The sequence below is a fragment of the Mustelus asterias genome, chromosome 4 (assembly GCF_964213995.1).
Source record: "Mustelus asterias chromosome 4, sMusAst1.hap1.1, whole genome shotgun sequence".
Taxonomy (NCBI): domain Eukaryota; kingdom Metazoa; phylum Chordata; class Chondrichthyes; order Carcharhiniformes; family Triakidae; genus Mustelus; species Mustelus asterias.
The window spans coordinates 65,627,837-65,653,292 of record NC_135804.1 but is presented as its reverse complement, the minus strand read 5'-3'; the positions used below and the strand labels follow the sequence as shown (position 1 = coordinate 65,653,292).

At 46.0% G+C, this 25,456-nt stretch overlaps 1 protein-coding gene across 2 annotated transcripts in view; it reads left to right on the top strand.

Annotated features, from left to right (window-relative positions):
* The window catches only part of pnp6 (purine nucleoside phosphorylase 6), a 77,574-nt gene that overhangs the window by 12,692 nt on the left and 39,426 nt on the right, over positions 1-25,456 (top strand). Inside the window, exon 1 of one of the 2 annotated variants that reach the window (XM_078211180.1) lies at positions 22-179. The exons of the other annotated variant lie outside the window; for it this stretch is intronic. Coding sequence (XP_078067306.1) covers positions 133-179 — 47 coding nt within the window. The 5' untranslated portion in view covers positions 22-132. Of the gene's footprint in view, positions 1-21; positions 180-25,456 lie in introns of those variants that run through there. 2 annotated transcript variants of the gene reach the window in all.

Genomic DNA, 25,456 nt, shown 5'->3' with positions numbered 1-25,456 from the left:
TCTCTAGCCTATCAGCATGGAATTAGCAGTGAGAGCTAGAGTGGAGAGAGGCTGATCCTATGAGCTACATATCCAAGGCTGTGGTGCAATCCACAGCTATTCACACCCGAGGAAGCCACGAGCAGAGTAAACATGAACGTGGACGAAAATGACCTGCTCCATCCAGCGCATGGATTGCAGTGAGTATCCAAGTCCAATTTATGCCCTTTTTTGCTCAGCCTTCTCTTCCTTTTGATTTACTTTTATGTCCCTTCACGGTTGGCTGACTGACGTTGTGAGAATGTAATGTGGTGGGGTGGGGTGGTTCTGGAGAGTGCAAATCAAAAGGATGTGGTTGCGTTACAAGGCAGTTATTTAGGTAATGATACCAAGAGTGTGATAGGAAGGGACAGAGTGTACAAACATTTAAAAAAGCAGCAAACAAGGTCAAACGGGGGAGAAAATTGTAAAAAGACCAGTTTGATGGCTCTTTACTTAAATGCATATAGCATTCGACACACAATAAATGAATTAACGGCACAAATTGAGATTAATGGGTATAATCTTATAGCCATTATAGAGACATGGTTACAAGGAGATCAAAACTGGGAACTAAATATTTAGTGGCTTTTATATGACTTTTCATCTGGACAGGCAGGAAGGAATGGGTGGTGGAGTTGCTTTGTTAGTACGAGGTGGAATAAGATAGCAAGAAATGATCTTGGATTGGAAGTTGAAGAATCTATATGGGTAAAGGTAGGAAATAACAAGGGGATGAAGACACTGGTGGACGGAGTCTATAGGCCCCCTAACAGTAGTTGTACTGTAGGATGGAAAATAAATCAGGAAATAATGAGGGCATGTAAAAAGGCAAGACTTTAATCATGGGTGACTTTAATCTTCATGTAAATTGGGAAAATCAAATTGGCAGAGAAAGCCATGAGGAAGAATTCATAGTGTATTTGGGACAGTTTCCTGGAACAATATGTTGTTGTGGATTCAACCAGGGATCAGGCTATTTTGGATCTGGTAATGTGTAATGAAGTAGGTTTAGTGAACAATCTCAGAGCAAAAGATCCCTTTGGAAACAGTGACCATGACATGGTAGAATTTAGCATTCAGTTTGAGAGTGAGAAACTTAGGTCAGAAACAAATGTGCAAAACGTTATAAGCTTAATTGCAAAGTAATGAGGCCAGAGTTGGCTGAAGTGTACAGGCAAAGGAGTTTAGCTGAAAAGACGGTCAATCAGCGGTGGCAGATATTTATGAAAATAGTTCATGACTAACAACAAAGATATATCCCAGTGAGGAAGAAGGATTCTAGGAAGGGGAGAAATCAACCAAGGAAGTTAAGGATAGTATTAAACTGAAAAAAAACATATGATCTTGCAAAGATTAGTGGTAAGCCAGGATTGGGAAAATTTTAAAACCAACAAAGATGGCCAAAAACTAATGATGACGGAGAAGATAAACTATGAGGGTAAATAGCAAGTAATATAAAAATGGATAGTAAGAGCTTTTTAAATATATAAAAAGGAAGAGAGAGGTCAAAGTGAATGAGACTAGAGAAATAATAATAAGACCATTAGATATAGGAGCAGAAATAGGCTATTCGGCCCATTGGGTCTGCTCCGCCATTCAATCATGGCTGACACGATTCTCATCCCCATTCTCCTGCCTTCAACCCGTAACCCTTGATCCCCTTATTGATTAAGAACCTATCCATCTCTGTCTTAAAGACACTCAATGATGGGAATCCAGGAAATGGCAGAGGATAATTTAAAGGATACTTTATGGCAGTCTTCATGGTAGAAGATACTAATAACATTCCAAAAATACTAAATAATCAAGTGGCAAAAGTGGGAGAGAAAATAAATTAAATAACTATCACTCGAGAAAAAATGCTAGGGTAAGTTATGGGGCTAAAGGCTGATAGTCCCTTTGACTTGATGGGTTGCATCCTAGATATTAAAGGAAGTAGCTACAGAGATAGCAGATGTGCTGGTAATGTTGGCCTTTATTTCAAAGGGAATGGAGTATATAAATAGGGAAGTCTTGCTAAAACTATACAAGGCATTAGTTAAACCACAGCTGGAATACTGAGAACAGTTTTGGTTCTCTTTTCTAAGGAAAGATATACTTGCATTGGAGCCAGTCCAGAGAAGGTTCACTAGTTTGATCCTGGGCATGGAGGGATTTTCTTATGAGGAGAAGTTGAGTAGGTTGGGCCTGTACTCATTGGAGTTTAAAAGAATGAGAGGTGACCCTATTTGAGACATATAGGATTCTTGGTGGGCTCAACAGACACTCAGAGGTTATTTCCCCTTGTGGGAGAGCCTAGGACCAGAGGGCACAATCTCAGAATAAGGGGTTGCCCATTTAAGACAGAGATGAAAAGGAATTTCTTCTCTCAGATGGTAGTGAATCTGTGGCATTCTTTACTGCAGGGGGCTGTGGAGGCTGGGTTATCAAATATGTTCAAGGCTCAGATGGACAGATTTTTAATTAGTAAGGGAATCAAAGGAGGATAAGTGGGAAAGTGGAGTTGAGGATTATCACATCAGGTTAGTCATGATCTCATTGAATAGCAGATTTGATGGGCTGAATGGTCGACTGCTGCTCTTATGTCTTATAGCAGTGATGGGCAACCTAGGCTCGTGAGTGGGACACGAGTGGTCCTCCTTCATCTCATTAGACTGCAAGATTGAAATCGGGCTTGCTCACGAACCATAATCCCATGAATAACGAGTTATAGAAGATTGAAGTAATTATCAACTTCAAATGGTGAAAACAAAATAAATATTTACACTTTGGACACAGAGGGAGTGTGCGGCTCTCACAGTCAATGTTGTGAGCAATCAGCACAAACCTCACTTCATTTGCCCTTGCTTTACGTGTATATCACTTCAGTCATACCGGTGAGAAAAAAACGACATGGACGGAAATCAGTGGAATATGGCAACCCTGCGCATGGGCAACCACCAACAAAATGTCTCTTGGGCCTCGCTCAGAACCCTGATGAGCCGTATGTGGCTCCCAGGCCACGGGTTGATCACCACTGTCGTATGATCTTATATAATGGTGTTATTGTGTTCAGAGGGTGGAATTTTCCTGCCCTGTTACAGGGGTTGGGGGGGGGGGGGGGGGAGGTGGGAAAATGCAGCGAGCTGTTCAAACCTCCATTGACTGGATCCTGCCAGTGGGAGGGGCCATAAAATTCTACCCAAAAGAATTTAGAGCACAGAAACAGACCACTCAGCCCAGCTAAGGCATGCTGGTAATTATGTTTCCCAGGGGCCTCCTCTCCCTTACAGAGTCATTATGGCACATATGAGACCATTTGACCCATTGAGTCCAGGCTGGCTCTCTGTACAGTAATCCAGTCAGTCGCATTTCCTGCTCTATCCTCGTAGGTCTGCAAGTCTTTTTTCCTCAAATGCCTTTTGGAAATCATTAATTGTCTCCACTTCCACCACCCTCATGAGCAGCGAGTTCCAGCTCATTGCCTCTCACTGAGTAAAAAGGTTTTTCCTCAAATTCCCCCTCCATCTCTTACCAAAACCTTAAATCTGTGTCCCCTAGCCCTATAGTACCACCAGATATTGGGAACAGTATTGATTTATCTACCTTATCTAAGCCACCCATAATCGTGTATGTCTCTATCAGCTCTCCCCTCAATCTCCTTTGCTCCAAGGAGAACAGCCCCTCTACATGCGCATCCTCCCATTTCATCCTCATGTACTGATTAAGCTTCTCTTGGATGTATCTGTGCTAACCATGTTGTTGCAAGTTTCACATTCCAATCACTCGGGAGTAAAGAAGTTTATCCTGAATTCCCTGTTGGATTTATCAGTGATGATCTTGTATTTCTGGTCCCTATGTCTGCATATCCCACAAATGGAAACATTCTCACCACATCTGCCTGAGCTAATCTTTTCATAAAGACTTCTATCAGCTCACATGCATCTAAAATATTCATCCCAACCACTGGTCCCAGGGTCCACATTCTCCCCTCTCTCTGGGTAAAGGAGGATTTGTCACATCAGAGATTGCAATCCTATGACTGAGTGACCCAGCTACAAGGCAAGAGTTTTTCTGTCTGCATCCTTAACATGTCAGAACTGAACAGGCTGGGAAACCTCTCCATCACCTCGATTTTAGCGCTCACTGGGTGAACGTCTGGGGGATTTAACTTAAATGGATTTTTTTTCCACATCCTATTTCTTGGTATCTTTAAAGCCGACCTGTTTCTTTCTTGGCCAATGGATGAATATGAGCTGTGTACGTGTCTCTGGGCGTGGGTTACTGCAAAAAGTGAGATGGATGTGGTGAGGATTTCTTTGCAGTGAGGAGTTTGAGGACATATGAGCCAATTCCAGGAAATCTGTTCGGATACTGCTACTTGGGGTGGGCTGGCTGGTGACAGGTCTGTGGTCTCACCACTTCCTGCCCAGTTTTTCAAATCAAAACTTGCAGATTTCTAAACGCCAAGTAATATTGTTTAAATTTGAAATGCAGTTTTCATGACTGGTTGGTACAGTTTTCAATTGATTTTCCTGAGCTTAATTGAAGCTACCTCTTGGTGACTCCTGTCATTTCCCCGATACAGATGGAGTTTGGTAAAAGGTTACAATCCTGCTGAATAGACAGTAATGTTTATCATCATTAATAACTTGTGTTTAGGTAATGTCTTTTTGAATTAAACATTGCCTGTACCTGCCTCAGCTGATCTGCTGCTGAAACCCTTGTTCACACCATTGTTACCTCCAGACTTTGATTCCAATGCTGACCTCCCATATTCTCACTTCCCTAGACATGAGGTGATCGAAATGTCTGCTGTCTGCCTCCTTTCTTGCACTAGGTTGTATTTGTCCCATCACCTCCATGTTCTCTGACATAAATTGGCTCTCGATCAAGCAAGGACATGGTTTTGAAATTTCCACCCAAATTTTCAAATTCCTCCATGGCTTCACTGTCGGTCTCCAACCTGTAAACACAATCCTCACAATGCTCCGGAATCACTGCGTTCCTGCCATTCCAGCCTCTTGAGCATCCCGATATTCATCACCCATCATCAAGTGCATGTCACCTCTGCTGCCAAGGCCCTAAAGTCTGCAATTCCATCCCAAGGCCTCTAACCCTTCTCTCCATAATCTTTCTCCTTCACAATGGTCCTTGAAACCTACCTCTTTGACCAAGCATTTGGCCTAACATCTCTGACTTAATTGGTGGGATTTTCTGGATGGTTCCGCTGGAAGGATCTTCCAGTTCCGCCAATAGTGATCCCCCACCGCGGGTTCCCCAGCAGCAGAGGATGCAAACAATGGGAAACCCCATTGACAGTGGCAAGACCAGAAGATCCCACTGTTGGCCAATGACGGGCCATCTCCACTGCTACAAAACGCGCCACAACGGGTATGGAAAATCTGGCCCATAGTCTCTTTCCTGTGACTTGGTGTGAGATTTTTCTTTGTATTATTCCTGGAAAGTACTTTGGGATGTTTTATTATGTTAAAGGCACAATATGAATACAAGTTGTTCTTATAAATGACCTCAGGCATTTCACAGAGAACTGAGGACAAAATAGATGCCAAATAACAAATGAGAGACAAAGGCTGATGACCAAAAGCATGGTCAAAGTGAAGTTGACAACCCTCCAGGAAATGAAGATCAATCTATAGGATACTGCTGTGTGCACCCCTGGAGAAAAACCAAAGGGACATTAAAGGAATTTATTTTTTAGTCGTTTTTTTGAACATTGCAGATATAAAAATATTGAAAATGTCAAAAAAGGCTGTTTGGCTGACTGTCAAGAATCATTCATTTGGGTAATGAGACTTTTTGCTTTCCAACTGGCATATGAAGGCAGTACATCGCAAGGATGGATGTGTTGGCTGACTAATGGCCGGAGCATGGGGAGAGTCACATGATGAAACCTCCAGGAATATATTTAATCACATTTGGCAACCCAGAGTCAAAGTGCTGGTGGTCTTGTGTCAATGGTAGCACTCTCGCACCTGAGATCGTCATGAGTTTTAAGATCCACTCCAGCAACAAACCCGGGCTGATTAGAGGGATTAGCGGGTAAATATATGGGGGTAGGGCCTGGGTGGGATTGTGGTCGGTGCAGACTCGATGGGCTGAATGGCCTCCTTCTGCACTGTAGGGTTTCTATGGTTTCTATGGTTCACCTGTGCTGGGGTGTGTTGACATATCGAGGGTGCTATCTTTCAGATGAGGCATTTGAATTAAGGCCTTGTCAGCCCTTTCTATGAATGTAAAAGTTGTCATGCCACTATTCAAAGAAGAGCAAGAGAGTTCTCCCTGGTGCGCTGGCCAATATTTGTAACTCAATTAATTTTTAAAAGTTTGTTCATGGAATGTGGGCGTCGCTGGCTGGGCCAGCATTTAATGCCCATCCCTGAGGGCATTTAAAAGTTAATCACATTGCGATGGATCTAAAGTCACAAGTAGGCCACACCAGCTAAGGATGGCAGATTTCCCTCTCTAAAGGAAGTGAACTAGTTGGGTTTTTATGACAATCGTTTCATCATGGTCATCATCAGACTTTTAATTCCAGAATTTTTTGAAATCAAATTTCACCAGTTGCCGTGGTGGGATTTGAACCCAGGTCCCCAGAGCATTAACCTGAGTATCTGGATTATTGGTCCAGTGATAATACCACAATGCCACAGCCTCCCCAGTGATGCTTCAAAATAAAAATGTGGGCCAGAATTTTCTAGCCCTGTGCTGGGTTCAGTGAGCCACTCAAGTATTCATTGACTTCGGTGGGACCAGAAGATCCCACAGGCAGCAGGGCCAGAAGATCCCAGCCATGGTCCTTTATCTCATTGCTATTTGTGGGATCTTTCTGTGTACGTACAGTTCCTGTTTTTCATGACATTAATCTAAGAGTGACTTTACTTCGAAAGAACTTTGGCCTTCAAGCACATAGAGACCTCCTGGGACCACCAAAGGTGCTATATAAATGCAAATAAAAGTGGGTATTAGAGGAGGAGAGGACGAGGTTGAAATTGGGGAATAGTTAAGGAGGGGATTCCAGAGAATGGGATCTTGTCTGCTGAGCTAACCGTGGCGAGTTAAAGGGAGGAAGAGGTGCGCAAGGGACTGACAAGAGTCAGAGGCACTGCAATTAGGGTTAGAGGAGATAGAAAGATTTGGGTCATTTCCAGATTTGAGATATTTCCAGACTGGGAGCCAATGTAAATCAGGTGGCGTGTAAGAGAGGACTCGATTCTGTCATAATTTTATAGTTCTTCGTTCTCACATAGAAAAACACTGTTTTGGTATAGTCTTCAATTGCTGATGTTGCTTTAGCACATCACATAACTTAATCAATGAGTGGGATGCTATGTGCTGCGGCTGTCACTTGTTATCTCAGCATCAGGAGCTTATTTTGGGTCTTAGGCCTAATGAGACCCTGTCTGTTTCCTTATCTGCTAAACACCTAGTTTACCCGAGCTGTGAAGGCCTTTAATTTTTATGGCTTGTGATTTTTAGTTTGTTCCCACGGTACAGGCTACATACATATACCTTTAGTTGTCTACATTTCCCATCATGCTTAGAAAGAGCTCTCATCATCTCATCACTACATTTGTCCACTTATAAAACTCTGGATACACACAGCACTTGGTGTGAGTTCAGATAGGGGTAACAGAGTTTTGGATGTGCTCAAAAACTGGGGATAGGCCGACCAGAGTGCATTGGAATGGTCACGTCAAGAGGTCACAAAAGCATGGCAGAGGATATCAGCAGCAAATAAACTGTGACAGGTCATGTTGAGTGATGTCACAGAGGAGGGAGCCTCTATGTTAAAAAAACATAGAAACATAGAACAGTACAGCACAGTACAGGCCCTTTGGCCTGTATATGCTACCATATTCTATGTTCATAGAATCATAAAAACCTTACAGTGCAGAAGGAAGCTATTTGGCCCATCGAGTCTGCACCAATAACAATCCCTGTAACCCCACATATTTACCCCACTATTCCCTCTAACCTACGCATCCTGGGACACTAAGGGGCAATTTAGCATGGCCAGAGCACCTAACCCGCACATCTTTGGTCTGTGGTAGGAAATCGGAGCATCTGGAGGAAACCCACGTAGACATTGGGAGAACATGCAAACTCCACACAGACAGTGAGTGACCCAAGCCAAGAATCGAACCCAGGTCCATGGGGCTGTGCAGCAGCAGAGCTAACCACTGTGTCACCGTGCCACCTGTGAAACTGGAGTTAAACCATTTCATCCATAATTCACCAGAAAAGAATAACTTTTTTTTCTGCCAAGAGCCAGACAAGATCTCAAGTACACACCATGTGGGAATGGCTCCTGTTTCAGGTGTTATATTACTCATTGTCCTCACTTCAGGCATTGACTTAATCCAGAAATTATTCCCTTTACCCACCCCTACCCCACCCAACCTGCCAACTAGACCATATATAATTTTCAAAATGCCAGAACAGATTTTCCTTTTCAGGTAGAATTTGGCAAAAGGTATTCTATGAAAATGGGTCAGATGTAGAAGTTTCTTCACTGCCTAGTACATCGACCTTACCCTGGAAAGGTTCACATTCTGGTTTCAAAATGTAGCTGAGTCATGGGGCTGTGTGCATCTCTGTCACTCTCCCTGAGTTTCTCTGTCTTTGTATCTGAGTGTGTTTCTCTCTGGGTGTTTTTCCCCTGGTTATCACTTGCCTCTATCTGGTTGCTGGATGAGAGCCTGAAACCTTGTCTAAATTTAACTCCCAAGTATAAATTTTACGGGTGGTTGCCACGGCAACTGATATTCAGAAAGGCCGCAGAATAAACTTACAGTGGCTGAGCGAGCTTCACTAATTCTTTTATATCTGCAATTTCTCAGTGAGAGAGAAAGCGGAAATGTGCATGAAATATTCATTTATCGTTAGATTGTGTCGACATCAGAGAAGGTTACAAATGTCGGTTTTAGCCCCATAAACAGGCCTTACTGTGTTACCCGAGCAACAAGAATTTCCCAGAACTGGATGTTACAATTGACTCTTTTATCATAGATCAACTCCAGTTACCGGTTCTTGAACAATTAACAACTTTGTTTGTACAAACGTCTGCCTGTGCCCCTCCTCCACCCTGCCCTCACTTCCCCATTGCCAGCCTCATCCTCCATGCTAGGTTCCCTTCCCTAAACACCTCCGCCTCACTACCTCTCTTTCAAAGTTTTCTGAAAAACTCCCTCTTTAACTATGAGCTTTTATTCATCTCTTTTGGTGACTTGGTTTCTGTTTATTTTTGATTACGCTCCTGAGAGGCACCCCAGGAGATGTTTTACTATGTGAAAAATGCTATATAAATGAAAGTTGTTGCTGACAGGAATGTGACTGGCCAGAGACATATTGTTTTCCCAGTGACCGCGAGCTGCATTTCAATACAGTACATGTAGCACCAGTAGTGGAAACATGGCTCAGTGTTTTGGTTTGGCTCAAGTGGCTGATTTGAATAATGTAAATGATTTTCCACCAGACACTCCAGGCCTCTATTTTCTGGCTGCATTACGCCTAACGCAGATTGTGTCAATCTGGGAAAATTATGTGTGGGTCAAAGATGGGTTTTGTGTCTGGTGCCAAACGGTTTGCAATCTTCCCGGTTCCTTTCAGCTGGCGCAAACCAGATCTCGCCCAGAAAGGGCACAAGGTGATGCACTATCAATCAAGCAAAGACTAGTTTGTATGCAAGAACAAATAGGCTTTCATTCGCAAAAGACTTGGAGCACACCCATGCTGATGAACTGGTCCCGAGACTGAGGCAGGGGGGTTGGGAGCAGTCACCTTTATACCTGGACCAGGGGGGGAGGAGTCTCAGGCAGGGCCGGCAGGGGCATGCCCAGGGATGTCACACACACACACACAGGCAATAAGCTTAACAGTGGTTTACCACATTCACCCCCTGCTTTTAAAAAAGAGTCCGGCGGGGGTGAGGTGGGTGGAACAATATTTACAGAATTACAAATTTACAAATTCAGTTTCTCTGGGGCTTGATCTGCCGCAGCGACCGCCGTAGTGCCGGTTGTGGTGTTGGTTCCGGTGGCCGCGGTGTTGGTTCAGGCACCAGGCCGTAGTCGCTCAAGTCGTCTGTAGTCCCTTCCGATTGTCGGGTGCGTGGTGGCGGCTCCTGGGGCTCAGGCATGCTGTATATGGGGGTTGGTGGTGTAGGATTGTGGGTCGTTGTGGTCCCTGGGGCACCTGCGGGTGCCAGGTCTCGAATGGAGACTGTGTCCTCCCGCCCGTCGGGGTACGTCACATAGGCGTATTGGGGGTTGGCGTGGCGGAGCTGGACCCTTTCGACCAGGGGGTCCGACTTATGGGTCCTCACGTGCTTCCGGAGCAGGACAGGGCCTGGGGACGTCAGCCACGAGAGTAGTGAGGTCCCCGAGGAGGACCTCCTGGGGAAAACAAACATTCTTTCGTGAGGGGTAGCATTGGTAGCTGTGCAAAGGAGTTAACTAATTGAGTGTAGTGCATCAGGGAGGACCTCTTGCCAGCGGGTGACTGGAAGACCTTTAGACCTCAGAGCTAGTAAAACGGCCTTCCAGACCAACGCGTTCTCCCTCTCTACCTGTCCATTCCCCCTGGGGTTGTAGCTGGTGATCCTACTCGAGGCTATGCCTTTGGAGAGCAGGTACTGTCGCAGCTCATCACTCATAAAGGAGGATCCCCGGTCGCTATGCATATAGCTAGGGAAACCGAACAGGGTGAAGAGGCTGTGCAGGGCCCTGACGACCGTGGCTGAGGTCATATCCGGGCAGGGAATAGCAAAGGGGAAACGTGAATATTCGTCAATGACATTGAGGAAGTATATGTTGTGGTCAGAAGAGGGGAGGGGGCCTTTGAAGTCAACGCTTAGACATTCTAAAGGGCGGGTGGCCTTTATGAGGTGTGCTCTGTCTGGCCGATAGAAGTGCAGCTTGCACTCTGCGCAGACCTGGCAGTGTCTGATTATAGACCTGACTTCCTCAATGGAGTAGGGCAGGTTACGGGCTTTAATGAAGTGAAGAAACCTGGTGACCCCCTGGTGACGGGTGGCAGAGGTCGTTGTGGAGAGTCTGCAATTGGTCTATTTGTGCGCTGGCACATATTCCCCGGGACAGGGCGTCTGGGGGCTCATTGAGCTTCCCGAGAGGGTATAAGATGTCGTAATTGTAGGTGGAAAGCTTGATTCTCCACCTCAATATTTTATCATTTTTGATCTTGCTCCGCTGCGTGTTGTTAAACATGAATGCAACTGACCGTTGGTCCGTGAGTAGGGTGAATCGTTTACCAGCTAAGTAGTGGCGTCAGTGCCGTACAGCTTCCATATGGCTTGGGCCTCCTTTTCGACAGAGGAGTATCAAATTTCAGGGTCTTGGAGGGTTCGTGAGAAGAAGGCCATGGGTCTGCCTGCCTGGTTAAGGGTGGCGGCTTGGGCGAAGTCAGATGCATCGCTCTCCACCTTCACGATGTCTGCTTTGATGCGATCGAAGGCCAGGCGGGCCTCTGCCATCAGGGGAAAAGAGGTGAATTTGATGAGCGGACGGGCTTTATCCGCATAATTGGGGACCCACTGGGCGTAATACGAGAAGAAGCCCAGGCATCTCCTCAGTGCTTTGAGGCTTGTGGGGAGGGGAAGTTCCAGGAGGGGATGCATGCGGTCGGGACCGATGACCCCGTTTTCCACAACACAACCAAGGATGGCGAGGCGGCGTGTGCGGAATACGCACTTCTCCTTATTACTGGTCAGATTTAGGAGTGTGGCAGTGTGGAGGAATTTGTGGAGGTTGGCGTCGTGGTCCTGATCATGGCCGCAGATGGTGATGTTATCCAGGTACGGGAAGGTGGCCCGCAGCCCTTTCTGGTCTACCATTCGGTCTATCTCACGCTGGAAAACCGAGACCCCGTTGGTGACACCGAAGGGGACCCTAAGGAAGTGATAGAGGCGGCCATCCGCCTCGAAGGCAGTATATTGGCGGTACTCCGGGCGGATAGGGAGCTGGTGGTATGCAGATTTTAAGGCAATGGTGGAGAACACCCGATATTGCGCAATCTGATTAACCATGTCAGATATGCGGGGGCGGGGGTACGCGTCCAGCTGCGTGTAGCGGTTAATGGTCTGACTGTAGTCAATGACCATGCGATGTTTCTCCCCAGTCTTGACAACTACCACTTGGGCTCTCCAGGGGCTGGTACTGGCCTCGATGATCCCCTCCCCTAGGAGCCGTTGTACTTCGGACCTGATAAAAGCCCTGTCTCCAGCACTGTACTGTCTGCTCTTGGTAGCGATGAGCTTGCAGTCGGGGGTGAGATTTTCAAACAGTGAGGGAGGGGCGACTTTAAGGGTCAAGAGGCTGCAGGTGGTGCGCGGTGGGCGATCTAAGAACTGCTGATTGCAAACAGAGAGCGGGGGAAAAGGCCCATTATACTCCATGGTCACACTCTTAAGGTGACACAGGAAATCTAGCCCCAGGAGTACGGCAGCGCAGAGTTGTGGCAGCACGAGGAGCCTGACGTTTTTTGTACACTGTGCCCCGTACAGTCAGGGTTGCCACGCAGTACCCGAGGACATCCACCGAGTGGGACTTTGAAGCCATGGAGATTGTTTGCTTCACTGGCAGTACTGAAATGGCGTAGCGACGCACTGTCAAATAAACAGTTTGTAGTGCGACCATTTACCTCGATGTCCATCATGGACCTGGCGAGTTGGTGAGGCCTGGATTGGTCCAGCGTAACCGAAGCCACCGTTGGATTTTGCGACGCGGCTGACGGCATCCAAGATGGCGGCCCGCACGGCTCACACGCGGCTGAAGGCGTCCAAGATGGCGCCCCACACGGCTCACACGCGGCTACTGGCACCCAAGATGGCGGCCCCCGCGGGTCGCACACGGCGCTACTGAGCTTGGAGGTCGACTTCGCCCTGCATACCTTCGCGCAATGGCCCTTCTTTCCACACCCGGAGCAGATCGCATCCTTTGCCGGGCAGCGTTGTCGGGGGTGCTTCCCCAGGCTGCAGAAGTAGCACTTCGGGCCTCCAGAGACTGCCGCAGTGGTCGGATCATTGGTGGGATGTGGCGTGGCGTAGGCCTGCGGCCCTCCCGAGTACAGGGGTGGCGGCGACTGCGGCGTCCACGATGCACCCCCGTGGTCGGGGGTGTAGGCCTCGAGATTACGGAAGGCCACCTCTAACGAGTCGGCAAGCGTTACAGTCTTTTGTAGATCCAGCCCATCCTGTTCCAGCAGTCATTGTCGGATATAGTTTGACCTGATACCAATGACAAAGGCACCTCTGATTAAGTCCTCAGTGTTTTGGGCGGCTGTTATGGTCTTGCAGTTGCAGGCCCTGCCAGTGCTCGCAACGCACTGGCAGGAATTGGTCGCCCGATTCTCCTGGCTGTTGTCTGCGAGTAGCCAGAAGATGTCTGGTGTAGATTACATTAGTTTGTTGTACTGGTCTTTTAAAAGTTCGATCGCATCCTCGTAAATTTCAGCATCTCTGATCATCGAGAATACTTGATCGCTTACACGTGGAGCACGTGTAGCTTGTCGGTTTCGGTCCGGACGACGGAGGCGGAGGCGGTGAGGAAAGTTTCGAAACATTGCACCCAGTGATCAAAGCTGTTAGAGGCTCCTACGGCTTGAGGATCCAATTCTAATCTATCAGGTTTTAGTATCTGCTCCATCCCAAAACTTTTTGCGAATAAAATTGATGCACTATCAATCAAGCAAAGACTAGTTTGTATGCAAGAACAAATAGGCTTTTATTCACAAAAGACTTGGAGCACACCCATGCTGATGAACTGGTCCCGAGACTGAGGCAGGGGGGTTGGGAGCAGTCACCTTTATATCCTGGACCAGGGCGGGGAGGAGTCTCAGGCAGGGCCGGCAGGGGCATGTCCAGGCATGTCACACACACACACAGGCAATAAGCTTAACAGTGGTTTACCACACAAGGCCGTGGGGGATTCGGTGAGACTGGCCGCGGGGGATACGGCGGGACTGGCTGTGAGGGCGGGACTTGCTGCGGGAATGCAGCAGGAGATGCGGCAGGACTCACTATGGAGAATGCAGCTTAATCATAGAAAGGGATTTTCCAGTTGCTCCCACCAGTGGGATCTTCCTGTCCCACTGATGATGACTCCCCACCATGGGTTCTCCGGCAGCGGAGGGTGCCAACGATGAGAAATCCCTTTGACAGCAGTGTGACCGGAAGATCCTGGCAGCAGGCAAGGCCAGAAAGTCTTAGCGATAGAGTCACAGAATCAGGGAGTCATGATGGCACCAAGGGGACATTCAGCCCATCAAGTTTATCCATTTGAAATAATAAAATTCATTAACACTTCTGAGAGAGGAGACTGGGTGATCTGCTGGAATGCTTTCATGGATGTGACTGGCCAGATTCAGTTACAGCAACTTACACCGAGAAGGCCATTTGTGAATTTGATTGGAAACTCACTGAGCCAATTCTTGGCGAGAGAGAGAGTTTGGGGCAGCAGTATTAATGGCTTCCTATGCAGTGATAAAGGACAGTGAGAACAAAGAGCAGGTCATTTGTGCGAGCTAAAGGTAGTCAGATGGTGAGAGAAAAAGATCTCTTTAAGTTTCTGTTAACCAGTTTCAGAGAAGTTAATGGTGAAGCAGGTGAATTCAGCTCACTTGATGGGCTGAATGTCCCCTTGGTGCCATCATGACTCCCTGATTCTGTGACTCTATCGCTAAGACTTTCTGGCCTTGCCTGCTGCCAGGATCTTCCGGTCACACTGCTGTCAAAGGGATTTCTCCATGGGCTCAATGGTGAATGTTGCTCTGTTCCTTCACATAATATTTCTGCAATAAATCATAGTGTTGGTTTGTAATGGACCTTGTGCAATTTAAGTGATCATTAGCCTGCATTTCAGACGATAGAAGAAATGGAAGCGATGTTACCGTTACGATATTACAGTTCAATGAACAAGGGATTTCACTGTTACATCCTCTCCACTCCTATTCTCATGTGTCTGGCAATTGAGCTGTAAAAGGTAACTCCAGATTGTAAGGAAAATGGGGACCAGTGCTGTTAAACCCAATAAAATATATTGATCAGATCTGAATCTTATAATGCATCCGATTTTGGTAAAAAATTTGAACAATTCATTTGAGTGCTTTGCGGTGTGTGTGTTTAATTGGCAGTTCCTGTATCTGTGCTGTAAATAATGGGTAAAGGCTGCCTGGCACTTTTTGTATTACTGGACAAAGGTTATAGCTCTCTGCTCCATCACCAGAGCTACTTCCAGGAAACTCAGCTTTCTCTTTTGTGCCAAACACTTTGTCTTTTCTCAAATGTCAACTCACCCCAAAGCTCTGATCAGTCTACAGTCTGGTTCTGGCTTCAATATGTGGAAATGTTTTACTCATCCCTCTCTCAAACTCTTGTGCAGGATACAAACAAAGGTTTGCTGTTTAATGGTCAATCCCTCACCTCTAACTTTCCTCTTGATTAATAATGTAGACTATTTGGCACATCAAGCCTGCTCCACCATTCAAACAGATCGTGGCTGATCACCCACATCTTACTCCATTTTTTCCACTGTCCCCGTATCCCTTAATGTCAATATCCAGAAATATATCAATTTCTGTATTGAACATGCTCAATGACTGAGATTCCACAGCCCTCTGTGGTAGAGAATTCTAAAGATCACCGCCTTCTGAGTGAAGAAGTTCCTCCTCATCTCAGCCTTAAATGGCCTGCCCCTGATTCTAAGACTGTGTTCCCTGATTCTAGACTCACCAGCCATGAGAAACATCCTACCCACATCTACCCTGTCAAGCCCTGTAAGAATTTGTAAGTGTCAATGAGGTCACCTCTCATTCATAGAATCATATAGATATACAGCACAGAAACAAGCTCTTTGGCCCAACTCATCCATGCTGACCAGGTTCCCTAAATTGACCTAGTTCCATTTGCCTGCATTTGGCCCATATCCCTCTAAACCGTTCCTATCCATGTACCTGTCCAAATGCCTTTTAAATGTTGTAACTGTACTCACCTCTACCATCTCCTCTGGCAGCTTATTCCATAGATGCACCACCATCTGTGTGAAAAAGTTGCCCCTCCGGTCCCATTTAAATCTTTCCCCTCTCAGCTTAAACCTATGTCCTCTAGTTTTGGGCTCCCCTAACCTGGGGAAAATACCTTGGCTATACACCTTATCCATGCCCCTCATGATTTTATAACCACTATATGTCCCTCATCCCCCTATGCTCCAAGGAAAAAAATCTTAGCCTATCTAGCCTCTCCTCATAATTCAAACCTTCCAGTCGGGGTAACATCCTTGTAAATTCTTTTTGCACTCTTTTCAGTTTAATAACATCCTTCCTACAGCAGGGCGACCAGAATTATACAGAGTACTCCAAATGTGGCCCTTACCAATGTCTTCTTTCATTGTAACATAAAATCCCAATTCATGTACTCAGTGTCTGACTGATGAAGGTAAGTGTGCCAAACGCCTTCTTAACCACCCTGTCTACCTGTGGCACCACCTTCAAGGAACAATGTAGCTGCACCCCTAGGTCTCTCTGTTTGACAACACTCCCCAGGGCCTACCATTAACTGTGTAAGTCCTGCCCTGGTTTGTCTTACCGAAATGCAACACCTCGCATTTATCTGAATTAAACTTCATCTGCCATTCCTTGTCCCACTGGCCCAGTTAATCAAGATCCCTTTGTAGTCTTAGATAACCTTCTTCACTGTCCACTACATCACCAATTTTGTCACCCACAAACCTACTATCCATGCCTCCTATATTCTCATCCAAATTGTTTATACAAATGACAAACAGCAGTGGACCCAGCACCGGTCCCTGCTGCACACGGCTGGTCACAGGCCTTCAGTGTGAAAAACAACTATCTACCACCACCCTCTGTCTCCTACCAGCAAGTCAATTTTGTATCCAATTGGCTAGTTCTCCCTGGATCCAATGTGATCTAACCTTACTGACCAATCTACCACGCGGTACCCTTTCTAAGGCCTTACTAAAGTCCATGTGGACAACATCTATCGCACTGCATCATCTATTTTCTTGGTCACCCCTTCAAAAAACTTGTATCAAATTTGTACGACCTGATTTCCCACTCACAAAGCCATGCTGATTATCCCTAATCAGTCCTTGCCTTTCCAAATGCATGTAGATCCGGCTTCTCAGAATCCCCTCCAACAACTTACCCACCACTGAAGTTAGGCTCACTGGTCTGTAGTTCCTTGGCTTTTCCCTGCCGCCTGCCTTAAATAACGGCACAACATTTGCCTCCCTCCAGTCGTCCGGCACCTCACCCGTGGCTGTCAATGATACAAATATCTCCACTAGGGGACCCGCAATTTCTTCCCCAGCTTCCCACAATGTCCTGGGATACACTTGATCAGGTCCCAGGGAATAATCTACCTTTTTATGCATTTTAAGCCCCTCCAGCACCTCCTCTTCTGTAATGTGGATGCTTTTCAAGACATCACTATTTACTTCCCCATGTTCCCTAGCTTCAATGTCTTTCTACACAGTAAATACTGATGAGAAATATTAATTTAAGATCTTACCCATCTCTGTGGTTCCACACATAGACGATCTTGTTGATCTTTAAGGGGCCCTATTCTTTCCCTAGTTACTCTTTTGCCCTTAATATACTTGTCGAATCTCTTTGGATTCTCTTTTATCTTAGCTGCCAAAGCTATCTCGTGTCCCCTTTTGTCCTCTCTTCGAAACTCTAGACAATACAGACCAGTTTCCCCAATATCTTCCCATTAAACAATCCCACCATCCCAGGAATGAGTCTGGTGAACCTATGTTGCACTCCCTCGATGGCAAGTATATCCCTCCTTAGATAAGAATATCTAATACTAGATTCCAGGTGTAGTCTCATCAAGGCTCTATACAATTCCAGCAAGTTTCTTTATGTCTGTACGTTCTTTCTTGGCTGCTGTCGGTTGTTTCTACTAATGCACTATTTCAGCTCCTGATATCTGCACTGGGTTAAAATCAGAACTCATTTGTATTGAACCCAAGTCCAGTTCATTCCTTCTCAAGTCTGTGGGGCTTCCCTCGAACATGAACTTCTGTTCACCTTTCACTCAGAGACCTCACCTTGTTTTTGTCTATTTTCAACCTGTTGAAGAGTCTGATGGGGTCTGACCCTTTACTTTGGGTTGTCCCTTTCTCATGTTTAATCCTTACATTGCCACATTCCAGTATGTCCAGTTGCCCACCATCCTGAACAAACCCTTATATTTTATTGAGTTGCTCAAATGATGTTTAACTTAAACATTTTGGCTTTCCATTGACATTAGAAAATATTTACAACTAGAGACCTGATGTCCAGTTTACAGTTTTAGAAATTTCCCGTCATATAATTCAGTAACTATTGTTGATGATCTTGCTTTGGTTGCAGCTTAGACTTTTTTTATTCATTCACGGGACAGGGGTGTCACTGGCTGGGTCAGCATTTATTGCCCATCCCTCATTGCCCGAGGACAGTTGAGAGTCAACCACATTGTGGTGGCTCTGGAGTCATATGTAGGCCAGACCAGGCAAAGATGGCAGATTTCCTTCCCTAAAGGACATTAATGAAGCAGTAATATTAGTCAACCAGACTAATAAAATACAAGCTTCCCCTGTCACTGGATATGCTTCAGAGAGTGTAGGAGGAGGCCCATCTTCATTTCAATCAATGCTGTGGTGCTCACGTGGAAAGAAAGCGGAATACTCAATTACCCAGAACCAAGTCCCCACAGTGATCCAGTAGGACTTGGGTCTGGATGGCCATAACCAGCAAGATGGTGGTAATGTCACTAGACCTAGTAATCCAGCAGCCAAATCTAATGCACTGGGGATACAGGTTCCAATCCCACCCTGGCAGTTGGTTCATTCATGGGATGTGGGCTTTGCTGGCTAGGGCAGCATTTTTATTGCCTATCCCTAATTGCCCTTGAGAAGGTGGTAGTGAGCTGCCTTCTTGAACCACTGCAATCCATGAGGTGTAGGTACACCCACAGTGCTGTTAGGGAGGGAATTCCAGGATTTTGACCCAGCAACAGTAAAGGAATGGCGATACATTCCCAAGGCAGGATGGTGATTGACTTGGAGGGGAGCCTCCAAGTGGTGGTGTTACCAGGAATCTTCTGCTCTTGTCCTTCTAGATGGTAGTGGTCGTTGGTTTTGAAGGTGGTGCCTAAGAAATCTTGGTGAATTCCTGCAGTGCATCTTGTAGATTTTACGCACAGCTGCCAATGTTCATCAGTGGGGGAAAGAATTAATGTTTGTGGATGGGGTGCCAATCAAACAGGGCTGTTTTGTCTTGAAAGGTGTCAAGCCTCTTGACTATTGCTGAAGTGCACGATTCCCGGTAAATGGGGAGTATTCCTCCACACTCCTGGCTTATGCCTTATAGATGGGAGTCAGGAGGTGAGTTACTCACTGTAGGATTCCTAGCCTCTGACCTGCTCTTGTCGTATTTATTTATTTATATGGCTAGTGCAGTTCAGGTTCTGATCAATGGTAACCCCTAGGATGTTGATAGTGGGGGATTCAGCAATTGTAATGCCATTTCAATTCAATTAATAAATCTGGGATATAATGCTAGTCTCACTAATGATGACCTATGACTATTATAAATTATTGTAAAAACCTATCTAGTTTATTAATTCCCTTTTAGGGAAGGAAATCTATCATCCTTGCGGGGTCTGGTCTACGTGTGACTCCAGACCCACAGCAATGTGGTTGACACTGAAAGGGCTTAGCAAGCCATTCAGTTCAAGGGCATTTAGCATTGGGAAAGCAAGCCAGCATACTGTGAAAGGTTCCTCAAAGTCTATCCTGATAGCTAGTCAATCTAATAGAAATACCAGTCTTTGAAAATTTGCGTCCAGGTGCTGCTGGTCTCTATAATTCTTCATTGCTCTTTGGATTGGCTATGTGCATATCCCATGTGTTGACATGGAGGGCCCTCATTCAAAGTCTATGCAGACTGAGCAGCCAGCTGTCCTTGAGTGCCTCTGACCCGTCACTAACATACCTGCTTCAGACTGCAGCTGAGTAGCTGCTATAGACATGTGGTGCCTGTAAAAACAGAAGTGTAGGGCACAGGGGAACCCCGTCAATAAATTAGTCTATTAAACTGCATCAGTGTTTGTACAACACTCCTGAACAAGGCATGAGAACAAGCTTGTCTGACATTGTCTCTCAGCTCAGGCTTCAAACCTTTCTACCAGAGCTAAGGGACTCAGGTGACCTGGAGAGATTGGAGAAGCTGGGATTGTTCTCCTGAGGATACAGAATGTTAACGGGAGATTTACTAGAGGTATTGTGAGAGAGTAGATGGGGCATTGGCAGAGGGGTCAGTAACCAGAGAACACAGATTTACAATAGTTGGCAGACACACCAGAGAGGAGATGAGTACAATTGATTTTTTTGACTTTGTGAGTTGTTCTGATTTGGGTGCACTTTCTGAAAGAGTGGTGGCAGAAACCGATTCAGCAATAACTTTTTCAAATAGGAATTAAATAATTGCAAAGGAAACATTACTCGGGTGATGGATGAAATGCAGGGGTCATGGATCTAATTAGATTTTTTTCTGTTTATTCCTTCATGGGATGTGGGCTTCACTGGCTAGACCAGCAATTATTGCTCAAACCTAATTGCTCGTGGGAAGGTGCTGAGCTGTGTTCCTGAACTGCTGGAGTTCCTGAGGTGTAGGTCCACCCGCAGTGCTGTTAGGGAAGGAGCTCCAGGATTTTGACCCAACAACAGCGAAGGAACAGCGATATATTTCCAAGTCAGGGTGGTGAGTGATTTGGAGGGGTACCTCCAAGTGGTGGTATTCCCATATATCTGCTACCCTTGTTCTTCTGGATGATGGTGGTTGCGGGTTTGGAAGGTGTCGTCTAAAGAGCCTGCAGTGTATATTGTAAATAGTACACATAGCTGCCATTGTTCATCGGTGGTGGAGGGATTAAATGCTTGTGGAAGAGGTGCCAATCAAGCGGGGTGCTTTGTCCTGAATGATGCTGAGCTTCTTGAGTGTTGTTGGAGCTGTATCCAGCAAGTGCAGAGTATTCCATCACGCTTCTGATAATCAGTGGTCGTGGTGAATGGAATTTGGTGTGAGTTAAGATACAGGCCCTGCAGATTTGAATGAATTTGAGTTGAGGTCGACTGGAAGATAAGAGGCTGGCCTGGACAGTTTTGCAAGAGGGAAGACTTCGGCAGGTGATGAACTGAGGCAGGGGCAAAATCCAGTGATATTGTGGAGTTGCTCTTAGTGCTGTAGCGGGAGCAGGATTTGGGGGCTGGTTACAAACAGTCATCTTAAGCCCCAGAAATTGGCCAGGGGAAGGGATGGTAGCCTGAGAATGGAATCCATGGTGGGAACTGAAGAAACTTCTGTTCACTCATTATTGGACTTTGGGACATATAGTGTGACAAATCAGAAAGAGTGGTGGATCCATGTCAAAGAGAATATAATTCCTCCCCACCCCAAGGTTGTTTGCATAAGATTAACATATATAAATAATGGCTGCTAGTTTTCCCTAATTAGTGTGTGAATGTGTGTGTATGAATGTGTATATGTTTAGTTTTATTCGTTTATGGGATGCGGGCCTCGCTGGCTTGGCCAGTATTAATTGCCCATCCCTAATTGCCCTTGAGAAGGTGGTGATGAGCCACCTTCTGGAATCGCTACAGTCCATGTGGTTTAGGTGTACCCACAGTGCTGTTAGGATGGGGGTTCCAGCATTTTGACCCAGCGACAGTGAAGGAATGGTGATTTATTTTTCCAAGTCACGATGGGGTGTTGCTTCGAGGAAAATTTCCAGGTGGTGATGTTCCCAGGTATCTGCCTCCATTGTCCATCTTAGATGGTAGTGGTCACAGGTTTGGAAGGTGCTGTCGAAGGAGTCTTGGTGAGTTCTTGCAGTGCATCTTGTAGGTGGTACATACTGCTGCCATTGTTCATCAGTGGTGGAGGGATTGAATTTTTATGGATGAGGTGTCAATCAAACAGGCTGATTTGCCCTGAATGGTGTCGGGCTTCTTGAGTGTTGTTGGAGCTTCATTCATCCAGGCAAGTGGAGAGGATTCCATTACACTCTTGACTTGTGCCTTGTAGATGGTGGACAGGCTTTGGGAGTCAGGAGGTGAGTTATTTGCCACAGGATTCCTAGCCTCTGACCTGCTCCTACAGCCACAGAATTTAAATGGCAGTCCAGTTAAATTTTTGGTCAATGGTAACCCCCAGGATGTTGATTGTGGGGGATTCAATGATGGTAATGCCATTGAATGTGAAGGTTAAAATGGCAATGGCTTGATTCTCTGTATTGGAGATGGTCATTGACTGGTACTTGAGTGGCGGAAATGTTACTTGCCACTTGTCTGCCCAAGCCTGGATATTGTCCAGGTCTTGCTGCATTTGGACATGGACTGTTTCAGTATCTGAGGAATTGCGAATGGTGCTGAACATTATGCAGTTATCAGTGAACATCCCTACTTCTGACCTTGTGATGGAAGGAAGGTCATTGATGAAGCAGCTAAAGATGGTTGGGGCTAGGACACTACCCTGAGGAACCCCTGCACTGATGTCCTGGAGCTGAGATAATTGACCTCCAACCACCACAACCAAATATCCTTTGCACTCTGTGAGTGCAACCAGCAGAGGGTTTTCCCCCCGATTCACATTGACTCTAGTTTTGCTGGGGCTCCTTGATGCCACACTTGGTCAAATGCTACCTTGATGTCAAGGGCAGTCACTCTCACCTCACCTCTTGGATTCAGCTCACTGTCCATGTTTGAACCAAGGCTGTAATAAAGTCAGGAGCTGAGTGACCATGGCAGAACACAAACTAAACATCAGTGAGCAGGTTATTGCTGGGTAAGTACCACTTGATAACACTGTTGCTAACTCCGAATGAAATTACCATCAAATCGTGTGATCAACTCTGAAGCAATCTGCAACCACTTAAATATATAACAACCCCTTCCATCACTTCACTGATTATCAAAAGCAGACTGACGGGACGGTATTTGGACGGGTTCAATGCATTGCGTTTCTTGTGTACAGGACATACCTGAGCAATTTTCCACATTGGCAGGTAGATGCCAATATTGCAGTTCTACTGGAACAGCTTGGCTAGGGATACAGCAAGTTCTGGAGCACAAGTCTTCAATATTAATGCCAGAATATTATCCGGGCCCATATCCTTTGCAGTATCTAGCCTTCAGCTGTTTCTTGATATCATGTGGAGTGAATTGAATTGGCTGAAGACTGATATCTGTGATGCTGAAGACCTTCAGAGGAGGTCACTTGGCAGTTCTGGCTGAAGATTGTTGCGAATGCTTCAGCCTTATCTTTTGCACTGATGTGCTGGGCTCCTCATCAGCTATGTCTATTAGGACTCGGCCAGATTGGTCTGTGGTGGTACTACCGAGCCACTCTTGTTGATTGACATTGAAGTCCAAAGATGTGCGGGTTAGGTTGATTGGCCAAGCTAAAAATTGCCCTTAGTGTCCTGGGATGCGTAGTGGGTAAAATATATGGGGGTAGGGCCTGGGTGGGATTGTGGTCGGTGCAGACTCGATGGGCCGAATGGCCTCTTTCTGTGCTGTAGGGATTCTAAGATTTCCTCCACCCAGAGTACATTGTGCACCCTTGCCACCCTCCAAATGATGTTCAACAAGGAGAAGTACTGATTCATCAGTTGAGGGGGGGATAATGTGTGGTAATCAGCAGGAGGTTTCCTTGCCCGTGTTTAACCTGGTGCCATGAAACTTCATGAAGTTCAAAGTTGATATTGAGAACTCCCAGGGCAACACCTTTCCAACTGTATACCACTGTGCTGCCACCTCTGCTAAATCTGTCCTGCTGGTGGGACAGGACATACCCAGGAGGTGCGATGGTGGTGCCTGGGACATTATCTGTAAGGCATGATTCTGTGAATATGATAATGTCAGGCTGTTGCTTGACTAGTCTGTCTCCCTAGACAGCTCTCCCAATTTTGGCACAAATCTCCAGATGTTAGTAAGGAGGACTATGCAAAGTCGACAGGGCTAGATTTGCTGCTGTCTTTTCCAGTTCCAAGGTCAATGCAAGTGGTTCATCCGGGTTCATTCCTTTGTGTTTTCTTTGTCACGGTTGAATACAACTGAGTGGTTTGCTCGGCCATTTCAAAGGGCATTTAAGAGTCAACCATTTGGTCTGAGTCTTGAGTCACATGTAGGTCAGACCAGGTAAGGAAGGCAGGATTCCTTCCCTAAAGGACATTACTGAACCAGATGGATTTTTATGACGATCACAATTGTTTCATGGTCATCACTAGACTTTTAATTCTAGGTATTTATTAATTTCAAATTCCAACATCTTCCATGGTGGTATTCGAACCTGGTCCCCCAGAGCATTACCCTGGGTTTTCGCATTACTAATCCAGTGACAAAGCCCTCCTCTCACCATCCCCCCTCTCCGACAAAGGCCTAGCCCCCCACACACACCCCCACTTTCCCACAAAGCTTCCCCCCCCCCCCCCCCCACTCTCCAACAAAGCCCTCCCCCCCCCCCGGACTGTCCGACAGAGCCCTCCCCCCACTCTCTGACAAAGCCCTCTCCCCCCCACCTGGACTCTCCGACATGCTCCCACATGCTCCCACCCACCCCCAGTGCCTAATGTTTCATCAAATGTCGAGACATTTACTGAAAATTTGAAAAGATTTCACTTCAGTAGCTCAGTATCAGCATCAAGTGGAGGCTGGTGAATTGCACATTAAAGATCCTTCTACATGGCACCAGTTCCAAACAGGACTCCATCTGCATGAGAAAAATATTTGGCTAACCTTTTAATTACTTGGGGTGAGGCAATATCCATCTCATTAAGGTTAATGTCACACAAATGATCTGCATTCAAATGTGATGCCGACATGGGAAGAAGAGGTTTGACAAAAGACTGAGAAAGAACCTCAGAACTTCCAGAAAGTTCTTTACCTTTGGGAAAAACTACAGTCACTGTTTAAATGTATTCCCTGCCTCTTCACATCCTCGACCTTTGGGAAAGGGGTCACTGCAGTTCCCATCTGTACCCCGCTCAGCAAGCTGATGCTCCAGGCTGGAGGACTTGACCCTTCAGAAGGGGTTATTTTGATTACTATGGAAGACTGGACTGAAACAACACTCTGCCAGTAACCTATTGTTAAGAGGCTAGTATGAAATATTCAGCATTCTTCCTAACCCCAGTGTCAACTTCGAAATGTCAAACTTTATATTTGAGCTACATAAACATGTGACTCTGAGCTTGATGATCCTGCAAAATGTCAATCACCTTTAAATCGAGAATAAAAATTTGACATTAAACTCTGAGCTGATCGTTTAAACCTTGTGTTAAGCATCCAGCTAGTTTAGCCTTCCATTGTGATACTGGGCTGGCCCACCTCGAGCTCCTACAGGTCTCCCG